Source organism: Amblyraja radiata, chromosome 32, assembly GCF_010909765.2.
Source record: "Amblyraja radiata isolate CabotCenter1 chromosome 32, sAmbRad1.1.pri, whole genome shotgun sequence".
NCBI classification, from domain to species: Eukaryota; Metazoa; Chordata; class Chondrichthyes; order Rajiformes; family Rajidae; genus Amblyraja; species Amblyraja radiata.
In genome coordinates, this window is record NC_045987.1 from 27,285,747 (window position 1) to 27,300,024 (window position 14,278).

The 14,278-nt window shown below is 47.6% G+C and overlaps 1 protein-coding gene across 1 annotated transcript in view; it reads right to left on the reverse strand.

Annotated features, from left to right (window-relative positions):
* phf19 (PHD finger protein 19) overlaps window positions 1-14,278 on the reverse strand; it is a 56,290-nt gene that overhangs the window by 12,868 nt on the left and 29,144 nt on the right. Inside the window, exons 6-9 of the mRNA XM_033048743.1 lie at window positions 9,475-9,623; window positions 5,024-5,119; window positions 3,221-3,289; window positions 1,498-1,621 (exon numbers count right to left, since the gene is read on the reverse strand). Coding sequence (XP_032904634.1) covers window positions 1,498-1,621; window positions 3,221-3,289; window positions 5,024-5,119; window positions 9,475-9,623 — 438 coding nt within the window. The remainder of the gene's footprint in view (window positions 1-1,497; window positions 1,622-3,220; window positions 3,290-5,023; window positions 5,120-9,474; window positions 9,624-14,278) is intronic.

Below are 14,278 nucleotides of genomic sequence, written 5' to 3' on the forward strand. Positions count from 1 at the left end.
AACATGAATTCAGACTGTGATTGTGGTGGAGAGGAGTAAGACAGAAAGTGTGAGACAAAAAGCATAGACTTGTTTATATTACAGCAGGGAAACAGGCCCCTCGGCCCATCGAGCCCATGTCGATCATCGATTACCCGTTCACACTAGTTCAATGTATCCACTCCCTACACACTAGGGGGCAATTTACAGAGGGCCACTTAACCTACAAACCCGCACGTCTATGGGACGTGGGAGGAAACCGGAGCACCCGGAGGAAATCCACCCGGTCACTGGGAGAACATGCAAACTCCACACGGACAGCACCCGAGGTCAGGATGGAATCCAGGTCCGTGGTGCTGTGAGGCAGCAGCTCCACCCACCGCATCACTGTGCCGCCCATGCCTAATGGCATGTTTAAAATCTCGGCATCACAAGTGAGGAGGTTAAATTCAATTAATTTACAATCTAGAATAAAAAGTTGTTTAATGGACACCATGTAACCACTAAAATGTTAAAAAAAAAATCTGGTTTGCTCATAGCTTTAATATATACCCTACAGATGATCCGAGCTAATTCAAGAGTTCTCCCGCATTCCCCTGATTCGAACTTGGAGAATTACGGTAATAGCCGCTCGTAGGTACTCGGGGCTCTCGTGGACATTTTTCAAAGTTGAAAAATCTTCACGAGTCTTCACGAGCTTACCGCGTTTCCCGAGTACTTGCTGTTAGCGTTACGAGCCGCCCCGAGCTCCGACGTACCCGCTACGTACATTCTACGTGCTTACCACGAGCTCGATTTTTTATAAAACTCGGGAGAGCTCTTGAATTAGCCCCTTAAGACGGCAAGTAGATTTGCTTTTCCAGACTGCTACTGTGTCGTCTCGAGCAGAGTGCAACTGTGTTAACCCAGTCATTCAAAGTGGTGCCCTTTGTAGAGATTGGACAGCACATACCACAGACTGACGTCTGATTAAAGCTGATGGCTACACAAAAAGCAGCTGCCCTTTTGTAGTGCACATCTATCTCCCTTCTCCAGAGACCCAGGTTCAATCCTGGCCTCAGCTGCTATCTGTGTGGAGTTTGCACGTTCTACCTGTGACCTCGTGGGTTTCCTCCGGGTGTACCAGCCTCCTCCCACATCCCAAAGATGTGCAGATTTGGAGGCTAATTGGCCTCTACAAATGTCCCCTAGTGTGCAGAGAATGGATGAAAAAGTAGGATCACATGGAGCTAGTGTGAACGGGTGCTATGGTCGGCATGGACTCGGTGGGTCGAAGGGCCTGTTTCCATGCTGTGTCTCTAAACTAAAGCTAAACAAAGTAAGTTGGTTTTAAATGAGGGAATCAGGCACGGGGGAACAGAACAGCTTTCAAACTAGCTTCACCTCAACCTCTGGCCTAAATATTGCTTCACACATCCTGTTTTCAATATTAAACAAGGGCTCTGATATATAATTCTAGTTGCATTGCATTGAGAATGGGAGAGAATTCACTAAACAACTCCACAGTAAAGCACCTACCTTTCCAAGTTGGAGACTCAACCAGTTTTGATTAATAAATATAAAAATTTCCTCTTCAAAGTCAAAGTATTTCTTTTTACCACGGACTCCTAAATTGTACAAGACGAGGTGCACAACATCTACCCTGGAAGCAAATGGACAAGTTATTCATTAAAGGTTCAACTAGCTTCTCTCAATCCTGCAACACTGATGCAGAAATAAAGAACTGCAGATGCCGTTTATACCAAAGATAGACACAAAGTGCTGGAGTTACTCCATGTCAGGCACCATCTCTGGAGAAGAAGGTTGAGTGACATTTCTAAACTAAAATGAAACAAAGTAAGTTTGGTTTTAAGACAGCACCCGAGGTCAGGATCGAACGGGGTTTCTGGTCACTCATCCTTTTTCTCCTGCAGGTACGATTGCAATGTCTAAGAAACATGTAAACAGGTAGAGTAGGAAGGAAGTGCAGATGCTGGTTTAAACTGAAGATAGACACAAAACACTGGAGCAACCCAGCGGGTCAGAAAGCATCTCTAGAGAAAAGGAATAGGTGACATATGGTCCCGAGACGGGTACATGGATAGGACGGTTTAGAGGGATATGGGGCAAACGCAGGCAGGTATGACTGGTATAGATGGGACATCTCGGGCAAATTCAACTCGCCGATGAGGTTGAGATCGGCCGCCTCACCCGGCCTAGGCGCCACACCTTTTTTTTGGGGGGGTGGGTGGGTACTTCTGCTGGGGGGGGGATTTCAAATATGCTCTCGTTATTTTGTCCAGATTAAAGGAGGTGCCAGACCACCAGTTGCTGTAAAAACCGGTGCAGAAACTTGCTTTGGGTTCAGTTCTAACCACACACTGTGTACTGGGTTTATCATATATTGACTGGGCTTTTGAGCACTGCGTCCAGACCAAGAGTAAAAAGCATAACATGATGGAAAACCACCAGGGGCACCGGGGAGATGGCTGCCCTGCCGGCAGTCTGTTCGTATTTTCTTTCTTTTTGTTATTTTTTAGTGCGTTAAAAGTTTGTTTTAATGTTCTTCGGTTTGTTTTATGTGGGGGGAGGGGGGAGGGGATCGAGGGAAACTTTTTTTCAAGCTCTTACCTTCCCGGAGATGTGATCAATTTTCGGATCACATTCTCAGGGCTCTGCAGCCTACCATCGCTGGAGCTGGAAGCCTCCTCGGACTGTCGTGAGCCCCACTGCGGGGCTCAGACTTAACATCGGAGCTGATCCCTTGCCTGGGATCGCACCCACTGCGGAATCACCATTAAGGGCTCGCAGTCTCGGGTGAGGCCGAGTCGGGAGCTTCAAAGTCACGGAAGGTTCACCAGCCCCGACGTGAGGTTCGATCGCACGGCGCGGGGGAGTTGACATCCTCCCGATGCAGGAGCAGATCGCCTCGACGCGGAGGGCCCGAACGCCGCCGGCTACGGGAGTCAAGATCATCCCGTCAACGGGGGCTCGAGGCCCACGACCGAGGAAGAACTAAGGGAAGGACTTGAACTTTATTTCGCCTTCCATCACAGTGAGGAATGTGTAGGAGTCACTGTGGTGGATGTTCATGTTAAAATGTGTTTTGAGTGATCTGTTGCTTTTAATTGTATGACTGACCTGGCCAATGAAATTCCTCGTATGTTGCAAAACATACTTGGCGAATAAAGTGTGATTCTGATGTAAATGTACAACTGCAAACTCATGAAGCTATGTTTTTATACATTTTTGCATATCTTACCATCTGAGGGGCAGGCGTTTGATATATTCCGGTCCTTTATTGCACACTGAACAAACAAACAAATAGAATCTGAAACAAAAGCAGAACAGAAAATGCTGTTATGTCAGGTCCTGTTCTGAATGAATGTTCTACACATGTTCTGAATGAATATCTTATTTATGGGAAATTCTGTCTGAAGGAAATATTGGAGAATGATAGCGGCGTGTGAAGGCTTTGCACAGATCGGCCAGCGAGCTGGGAGGATTGAACAGAATTAGGGGAATTATAGGAAGATTGAATCCCATTCAGTTGAGTGCAATGTAGTTCTGGTCGTCCCATTACAGGAAGATGTGCAGGCTTCAGAGAGGGTGCAGAGGAGGTTTACCAGGATGTTGCATGGATTAGAGGTTTCAGCTACAGGGCGAGGTTGGACAGACTTGGATTATTTTCACGGGAACGTTGGTAGCTGAGGGGAGACCTGATAGAAATATACAAGTTCATTAGTTATAGGAGCAGAATTAGGCCATTGGGCCCATCAAGTCTACTCCGCCATTCAATCATGGCTGATCTATCGTTCCCTCTCAACCTCATTCTCCTGCTTTCTCCCCATATCCCCCGACACCCGTAATAATCAAGAATCTGGCCATCTCCAAGTTAAATGTATCCATTGACTTGGCCTCCACAGCCGCCTGTGGCAATGAATTGCACAGATTCACCACCCTCTGACTAAAGAACTTCTTCCTCATCTCCTTTTATTTCGAGGCTATGACCTCTGGTCTTAGTCTCTCCCACTAGTGGAAACATCCTCTCCACATCCACTATATCCAGGCCTTTCACTACTCTATATGTTTCACTATTCTACGCTGTCTTGGAGTAGTCCCATCCTTCAACTAATCTTCCCCTGGATCCATTTCCTCCAACATTACTACCCATATTTTACCACTAACCTACATACTTGGGTCAATTCACAGTGGCCAATTTACTGATTAATGTGCATGGTTTTGGCATGTGGGAGAGCACCGGAGCAGCAGGCAGTCAGGAGGAGAAACATGGAAACTCCACACAGACAGCAGCCGAGGCCAGCACTGAACCCTGGGCACAGGAGCTGTGAGCTGCGCCAATGGTCGCTGGTTACAGCCCATCGAGCAGTTAGTGGAGGCAGAGCACTTTTTCCACCCCACACTCACGAGCCTGTGTATGTGTGAGAGTGTGAGAGTGAGTGTGTGTGAGTGAGATTGTGCGAGTGAGATTGTGTGAGAGAGTGAGCGTGAGAGTTTGAGAGAGTGTGAGAGTGAGTGTGTGAGTGAGAGAGTGTGTGTGTGAGAATGAGTGAGTGTGCATGTGAGTGAGTTAAGTGGATGAGTGAGTGTGCATGTGAGTGAGAGGAGTGTGAGTATGCATGTGAGTGAGAGGAGTGTGAGTGAGTGAGTGTGTGTGTGTGTGTGTGTGTGAGTGAGAGGAGTGTGAGTGTGCATGTGAGAGAGGAGTGTGAGTGAGTGTGTGTGTGTGTGTGTGCATGTGAGTGAGAGGAGTGTGCATGTGAATGAGAGGTGTGTGAGTGGGAGAGTGAGGGGAGTGCGAGTGTGTGAGTGAGGGGAGTGCGAGTGTGTGAGTGTGTGAGTGAGGGGAGTGCGAGTGTGTGAGTGAGGGGAGTGCGAGTGTGTGAGTGTGTGAGTGAGGGGAGTGCGAGTGTGTGAGTGAGGGGAGTGCGAGTGTGTGAGTGTGTGAGTGAGGGGAGTGCGAGTGTGTGAGTGTGTGAGTGAGGGGAGTGCGAGTGTGTGAGTGTGTGTCTTTACACCACGAACGTGCCGGGTGTGACCAGACCTGTCTCCAAACAGCATGGCTTCATTCAGGCATTGAGTGCAGGCTTCATGAAACCACTGCCTACATCGGCAGCACTGCAGCATCTTCAGATACCACCTGTGTTAGAAGAGAAGAGAGATTACTGTCAGCTCTGGGAGGCACCGTCACGTTTGCTATCTCTCACAGCAGCAGATTCCAACCTGCCCTGCCTGACACGAGGTGTGAGAGAGTCATAGAGTCATACAGCATGGAAACAGGCCCACACCGACCAACATGTCCCATCTACACAAGTCCCACCTGCCTGTATTTGGCCCATATATCTCTCTGAACCTGTCCTATCCATGTACCTGTCCAAATGTGTCTTAAACGTGATTGTACCTGCCTCACCGACCTCCTCCAGCAGCTCGCTCCATACACCCACCACCGTTTGTACGAAAAAGTTACCCCTCAGGTTCTTCTTAAATCTTTCTCCCCTCGCCTTAAACCTATGTCCTCTGGTTCTCGATTCTCTGGGCAAGAGACGTGCGTTTACCCTATCCATTCCTCCCATGATTTTATACACCTCTACAAGATCACCTTCCTGCGCTCCAAGGAATAGAGTCGTAATCTGCTCAACCTCTCCCTGTGGCTCAGGCCCTCGAGTCCTGGCAACGTCCTCTTTAATCTTCTCTGCGCCGCTAGACAACATCTTTCCTACAACATGGTGCCCAGAACTGAACACAATACTCTAAATGTGGTCTTACCAATGTCTTATACAACTGCAAGAAGACCTCCCAACTTCCATACTCAAAGAGTACTGATGAAGGCCAATGTACCAAAAGCCTTCTTGACCACCCCATCTACCTGTGGTACTACTTTCAAGTAACCATGTACCTGCACTCCTAGATCTCTCTGCTCTACAACACTTCCCAGAGCCCTACCTCTAAATGTGGCCTCACCAACGTCTTATATAAGTGTGATCTGCGATCAATAACCCCAACAATAAATCTCCTGCGGACAAAACAGTAAAAGCTTGTGATTTACAAGATTAATTGTGCAGAAATGTAGCTCGGTAATTCTGTGCGTTCAAAATCTAATTACAATGCAGTTTTCAGGAGTTGGAGGGTGGTGAATCTGTGGGATTCATTGCCACAGAAGGCTTTTATGAGGCCAAGTAAGTGGATATTTTTAAGGCAGAGATAGATAGATTCTTGAATGGTACGGGTATCAGAGGTTATGGGGAGAAGGCAGGAGAATGGCGTTGGGAGGGAGAGATAGTTCAGCCATGATTGAATGGCCGAATGGCCTAATTCTACTCCTATCACTTAAGACCTTAAAGTCAGAGGGAGAAACTTGAAGGGAGAAGTTTTCTTCGGTCGGAAGGGTTCTGATCTAAAACATCGTCCATTCTCTCCAGAGATGCCGAGATCCTCCTGCTACCCGCTCTTTATTTGCATGGGCATAGCCAACTGTCTGGTTCCAACTAGTTATCCATTGCACTTGAATCCAGATTAGTGCTGGAGGAATAATTGATTAATTTATCAATTATTCAAAATTAATAAATTTATTTTAAATTTAAATTACAGGCCCTATGGCCCAACTTTCCCATGCCGACCATGATGCCCCATCTAAGCAAGTCATGTTTTTCCACATCATTCTCAACCCCTCATATTCTTCACAACCTTTCCTATCCATGTACTTATCCAAGTGTCAAAGGTGTTGCAGTACCTGCTTCAACTACCTCCTCTGGCAGCTCGTACCATATACCCACCACCCTCGGATTGAGAAAGTTCCCTTAATGTCCTTTTGTCCTCAATTGCCCTCTCACTTTAAACATATGTCCTCTGGTTCTTGAATCCCCCACCTTGGGTAGAGGGCAGTGCATTACTCCTGTCTATTCCCCTCATCGTCTTTATAAGATCACCACTCAACCTCCTGTGCTCCAAGGAATAAACTCCTAGCCTGCTCAACTTCTCCCCATAGCTCAGGCTCACATGTCCTGGCAACATCCTCATAAGTCTGCCCTGGACTCTTTCCAGCTTAACAACATCCTTCCTATAGCAGGGCGGTGAAAACTGGACACAATATTCCAAATGTGGCCTCACCAAAATCTTGGAAATCTGTAACGTAACATCCCATCTTCTCTACCCAATACCCTCACTAGATTGTTAAGGGTTTGGACACACTAGAGGCAGGAAACATGTTCCCGATGTTGGGGGAGTCCAGAACCTGGGGCCACAGTTTAAGAATAAGGAGTAAGCCATTTAGAACGGAGACGAGGAAACACTTTTTCTCACAGAGAGTGGTGAGTCTGTGGAATTCTTTGCCTCAGAGGGCGGTGGAGGCAGGTTCTCTGGATGCTTTCAAGAGAGAGCTAGATAGGCATCTTAAAAAATAGCAGAGTCAGGGGATATGGGGAGAAGGCAGGAACGGGGTACTGATTGGGGATGATCAGCCATAATCACATTGAATGGCGGTGCTGGCTCGAAGGGCCAAATGGCCTACTCCTGCACCTATTGTCTATTGTCTGACTAGTGAAGGCCAATGTACCGAGAGTCTTCTCTCCCACCCTATCTAGCTGTGTTGCTTTACGACTTGTGACTGGATGGGATGTATGGGATGTTATCATCCGCCATGACAAACATCAAATGTGAACCAACCATGCTCCCTCCTCCAGCAGGTCCCTGCCTCCAACTTGGAAGATCTCCCTGTCTAGGGCAGCACGGTGACGCAGCAGCAGAGTTGCTGCCTCACAGCACCAGAGACCCTGGTTCGATCCTGACTACGGGTGCTCTCTGTACGGATTTTGTACGTTCTCCACGTGGGTTTTCTCCGAGATCTTTGCTTTCGTCCCACACTCCAACGACATACAGGTTTGTAGGTTCATTGGCTTGGTATAAATGTAAATTATCCTTAGTGTGTGTGGGGTAGTGTTAATGTGCGGGGATCGCTGGTCCGCATAGACTCGGTGGGCCGAAGGGCCTGTTTCTGTGCTGTGTCTCTAAAACTAAATCTAAGCCACAATCACCAGCAGAAACTTGGCATCCCTGTCTGAAAGAAGGGTTTCGGCCCGAAACATTGCCTATTTCCTTTGCTCCATAGATGCTGCCTCACCCGCTGAGTTTCTCCAGCATTTCTGTCTACCTTCGGTTTTCTAGCATCTGCAGTTCCTTCTTAAACACATTATTGTGTTTGGCTCAGGCCCCATTCAAGTGAAAGGATGGGAGACGGAGCAGGGATAACACTGCGGGTCTACACTGACTGCATCTCACCAGTCTAGTTGGTTGCCACTGTAGAGCAGCAGCCTACAACTCAATGACATTCTTTGACATTCTTCCCACCTAATCATGCAGGTAGGGTTTTCAAGGAGGCTTTTGGTACATTATCCTTCATCAGTCAGGGTACTGAGTATAGAATGTGTTGAAAGGCACTGCGGATGCTGGTTTACACTGAAGATAGACACAAAGTGCCGGAGTAACTCAGTAGGTCAGGCAGCATCTCTGAGAAAAAAGTTGGGTGCCAGTGGAGACGGGAGAAGGGGGTCAACATTGGGTGATGAGGTCTCCTTCCCGTCTGAAGGGTTCCAACCCAAAATGTCACCCATCCTTTTTCTCCAGAGATGCTGCCTGACCCGCTGAGTTACTCCAGCACTTTGTGCCAATCTTCCAAACTGAGTATAGGAGTTGGGACATTATGTTTCAGTTGTACGAGACGCTTGAGAGGCCACATTTGGAGTATTGAGTTCAGTTTTGGTCATTCTGCTATGAAGGATGTTATTAAGCTGGTGTGAGTGCAGAGAAGATTTACAAGGATGTAGCCTGCACGAAGGCCTGAACTATAAGGAGAGGTTGGGCAGACTAGGACGTTGGAACGCAGGGGGTGTGAGGGGTGATTGTATACAGGCGTATGAGGGAGAGAGCTAGGGAGAGCGCACAGTCTTTTACCCAGTGTAGGGGAATCAAGAACCAGAGGACATAGGTTTAAGGCGAGAGTGGAAAACCTGAGAGGAAACCCTTTCACACAGGTATGAGGAATGAGCTACCAGAGGAGGTAGTTGAGCAGGTACTGTAACATTCAAAAGGCATTGAGACAGATTGGAAAAGTTTAGGGGGAAATGGGCCAAACATGGGCTGGTGGGTCTCGAGTAGATGGGGCATCTTGGTCAGCATGCGTCAGTCGGACTGAAGGGCCTGTTTCCATGCTGTATGACTCTGTAATCATCAGGGGAACAGTCTGGGTTTTGCAAATTCGTGCGGGGCGCATATATACTGTTGCAATTTCCCACGTGCCGAGTTCTGAATAAACCTTGAAGAGGAATAATAAACCTTAAAGGCATTGAAACGATGGCTGGCAAAGCCCACCTATGTCACGTCAGCAGAGACCTCCCTCAATAACCAATAAGGGAAGAGTAAGAAAGAACGGGTGAGGAACATCTGCGGAGGTGGATTTACTGAAACATGCAAGTTAATAGAAAGATACTCTGCAAATCTTACTCTCCAGGTCCCCCACAGTAACAGTAACACTGTTGTAGGTTAGTTCTGTGCAGAGAGTCCCAGTTCAGCTCGTGCATGGTGTAGGGCAAAGCCTGTTTAACGCTCTGCAAGGCTTTGGCAAGGGGTCCCTTTCTCAACGCACCTCCTTTCTGTTAAAACGACACAGAAAACAAATTCAGTTCATCAACATCTCATTACACAAATAAATCACTACATCTCTAGTAAAAGCCTCGCACAATGACTTTGTGATCAGGATATCGTTTAGTTTAATTTACACACACAGCATGGAAACAGACCCTTCGGCCCACCAAGTCCATGCCGACCATCGATCACCCATTCACACTAGTTCCATGTTACCTCAGTTTCCCATCCAGTCCCTGCACGCTAGGAGCAACTTAGAGGCCAATGAACCTACAAACCTGCACGTCTTTGGGATGCGAGAGGAAAGAGCCAGGGCTCTGAGGAATGTTGTAAAGCAGAGCGATCTAGGAGTGCAGGCACTTAGTTCTTTAAAAGTGGTAGATCGCTGGTTGCTAGAATGGTCATGAAGGCTTTTGGCACATTGGCCTTCATCAGTCGGGATACTGAGTATAGAGGTTGGGATGTCATGCTACAGTTGTACAAGACGTTGGTGAGGCCACATATTGTGTTCAGTTTTAACCACCCTGCCATAAGATTAAGCTGGAAAGAATGCTGAGAAGATTGATAAGTATGTTGCCAGTATTTGGTAGGCCAGTATCCTACTCCTTGGAGCACAGGAGGATGAGGGATGATCTTATAGAGGTCGAGATCGAACCCGCGGTCTTTGGCGCTGTGGGGCAGCAGCTCTACCTGCTGCGCCACTGTGTCCCATTGTGGATTTGTAGTTTAGTTTTGAGGATACAGCACGGAAACAGGCCCGCGTTGACCAGTGATCCCTGCACACTAAAGCTATCCTACACACACTGGGGACAATTCACATTTTATACCAAGCCAATTAACCTACAAACCTGTACGACCTTGGAGCGTGGGAGGAAACCAAAGATCTCGGAGAAAACCCACACAGGTCACGGGCAGAAGGTACAACTCCTTACCGACAGCACCTGTAGTCAGGATTGAACCCGGGTCTCTGGCACTGTAAGGCAGCAACTCTGCCGCTGTGCCATTGTGGTTTCCTCAAAGCCAAAATACAGATCAGCACTTGTAGAGTCAACTTGTAAAGTAACAACTTATCCTCCGTCCCAGAAAGCAGCTCTTCAATCTCATAACTGGCGCTACACGCCACCTCGGGTTCTCGTGGTGCACCATGGTTCCTATTCAATCATCTCTCTCAGAAGGCTGGAGGTCTGAGCCGAAGATAGGCACAAAATGCTGCCATAACTCGGCGGGGCAGGCAGCATCTCTGGAGAGAACGAATGGGCGACGTTTCGGGTCGAGACCCTTCTTCAGACAGACTCAGGCCAGTTTGAAGAAAGGTCTCGACCCGAAACGTCATCCATTCCTTCTCTCCAGAGATGCTGCCTGTCCTTCCGAATTACTCCAGCATTTTGTGTCTACCTTTGATTTAAACCAGCATCTGCTATTCCTTCCTACACATTGAGGTCTGAGCCTTTGGTTACGTTCAGGATCTTTTTTGAGTTATTTTTATGTACTTCGGGGTACTTAAATTAAACCGGTCAATGTCTGGTTTATTTCATCATTGACAATGCCAGTAAATAATATTTGTACTTTCAAAATTGTTGTTGGCCACCTGAGTCCTGCCACACGTGGTCTCCCCCCACCCAGTGTTCCCCATCACATCTCTGGCCATTGCAGGGGTGTAATGCTGGGGCTCTATAAGGTGCTGGCCAGGCCACATTTAGACTGCTGTGAGCAGTCTTTGGCCCCATATCTGAGGAAGGATGTGCTGGCGTTGGAGAGGGTCCAGAGGAGGTTTATGAGAATGATCCCAGGAATGATTGTGTTGACATATGATGAGCGTAGGCCTGTGCTCGCTGGAGTTTAAAAGGATGAGGGAGGACCTCATTGAAATATACCAAAGCGTGAAATGCTTAGATAGAGTGGATGTGGAGAGGAAGTTTCACTAGTGGGAGAGTCTAGGACTAGAGGACAGAGCCCCAGAATTAAAGGCCGTTCTTTTAGGAAGGAGATGGGAAGGAATTTCTTTCATCAGAGGGTGGTGAATCTGTGCAATTCTTTGCCACAGAAGGCAGTTGGTGAATATTTATAAGGCAGAGAATGACAGATTGGTAAGGGTGTTAAGAGTTATGGGGAGAAGGCGTGTGAATGGGGTTGAGAGGGAAAGATAGATCAGCTATGAATGAATGGCATAGTAGACTCGATGGCTCAAATTGCCCATTTCTTCTCCTATGACTTATGAAGTTATGAAGGTTTTACGTGTCCACTATCACACACTGTTTATCAACGCTTCATGCATGATCTTCCTACTTTTAAAAATCATTCTTGGCACTCTGTACAGTTGACACTATAAAATTGGCTGTGTTCATCAGTGCTCAAAAGATAAACAATTTTTCAAAAAATGACACAAAATGCAGGAGTAACTCAGCGGGTCAGGCAGTATGCCTGGAGAACATGGATAAGTGACGTTTTGGGTTGTGACCCTTTAGTTTTTGGTTTCAGTTTCAGAGATACAGTGTAGAAACAGGCCCTTCAGCCCATCGAGTCCGTACCGACCAGCTATCCCTGCAAGCTAAGGTTATCCTACACATGTCAGGGACAATTTACATTCATACCAAAGCCAATTAACCGGCAAACCTGTACGTCTTTGGAGTGTGGGAGGAAACCGAAGATCTAGGAGAAAACCCAGGTGGTCATGGGGAGAACATATAAACTCTGCACAGACAGCGCCCGTAGTCAGGATCGAACCCGGGTCTCTGGCGCTGTAGAGAGGAGGGGCAGAACAAAGCCTGGCAGGTAATAGGTTGATACAAGTGAGACGGGTTTTTGACCGGCAGATGGTTGGACAAAGGCCAGAGATGAAAAGACAGAAGATGTTACAAAAGGATTGAAGCGTTATGAATTGTGAAGCTAGAGGAAGGAATGTAGGTGGAAGTGGAGAGGAGAAATAGGTGTGAGTGCAGGTGGGGGCACAGGGGAGAGAGGGGGAGAAAGGAAAGGGGAGGGTCCAGGGGAGGTGGGGGAGCCTTAGGTTATCTAAAACCATTGGGCTGTAAGCTGACCAAGTGGAATATGAGGTGCTGTTCCTCCAGTTTGCATATGGCCTCACTCTGGCCCAGGACAAGAAGGCCAATATAGGAATGGAAAGAGGAGTTAAAATGGTTAGCAACCAGGAGATCCGATAGGCTTTGGCGGACTGAGTGCAAGTGTTTGGTGAACAGTCGCAGAGTCTCTGCTTGATCTCGCCGATTTACAGGAGGCCACATCGGGAACATCAGGTGCAGTAGATGAGGTTAGTAGAGGTGTACGTGAACCTCTGTCTCACCAGAGAGGACTGCTGGGATCCCTGGATGGTGGTGAGGGAGGAGGTATAGGGACAGGTGTTGCACCTCCTGTGGTTGCAGGGGAAAGTACCTGGGGCGGGGGTAGTTTGGGTGGGAATGGGAAGATGTGACTGGTTGTGGGGTCATGTGAGAGGGCATAGCTATAAGGTGAGATGGGGAAATATAATGGACATGTGCCGGAATTTTCCTTTACACAGAGGGTGTTGAGGACACTGTCAGGGGTGGCGGTGGAGACAGACACAATAGTGGCATTTAAGCTTTTAAATAGGCACATGCAGGGAATGGGGGGATATGGATCGTTTGCAGACAAGGCAGTTGAGCTAGGCATCATGTTCAGCATAAACACTATGGGCCGAAGGGTCTGTTCCTGTGCTGTACTGTTCTATGTAATGGAAATATCAGAGAATGATGTTTTAGATGCTGAAGCTGGTGGGGTGAAAGGTGAGGGCCAGGGGAACTGTCGTAGTAAAATCCTCAAGTGTTGACGTCCCTTTCAACAATTTGCACCATGTTCTGGGAATTATCAAATGTTTCCTTTTCCTTAACCAATTGAGCAGCAGTAAAAAATGAAAGCCCACACAAGTTTCAGATGTGCGTTTGAAAATGTAGGCACAAGTGACCGCAAGTGCTGGCTTACAAAATAAAAGTGCTGGAGTAACTCAGCATCTCTGGAGGACATGGATAGGTGATATTTCCAGTCTGGACTCTTCTTCAGACTGATTGTAGTACGGGAGAGAAAAAAGTTGGAAAAGAGCTGGGGGCAGGACAAAGCCTGGTAAGTGATAGGTGGATAGACACAAAGTGCTGGAGTAACTCAGCGAGTCTGGCGGCATCTCTGGAGAAAAAGGAATGTGACGTTTCAGGTCAGGACTCTTCTTCAAACCCTGAAGGGTCCAGACCCGAAACGTCAACTATCCTTTTACTCAAGAGGTGATGCCTGACCCGCTGAGTTACTCCTGCGCTTGGTGTCTATATTCAGTCTAAACCAGCATCTGTAGTGACGGGTGGATACAGGTGAGAGGGGTTTTGATTGGTAGATGTTTAGACAAAGACCAGAGATGAAAAGGCAAAAGATGGTGAGATAAGGGGAAAGGATAGAAGACGCATGAAATGTGAAGCCAGAGGAAGGCATATAGGTGGAAGGGGACAGGGGGTAAAAGGAAAAAGGGGTGGGATTGTGAGATAAATGGGTTCACATCCAGGTTGGGCACAGGGAGAGGGGGGAAGGAAAAGAGGGTGGTGCATAATCCAGAGATGCTGCCTGACGCACTGAGTTACTCCAGCACTTTGCGGTCTTATAGGAAAAATTATAAACACTGCTGGACGGCATCCCTACAGCTGTC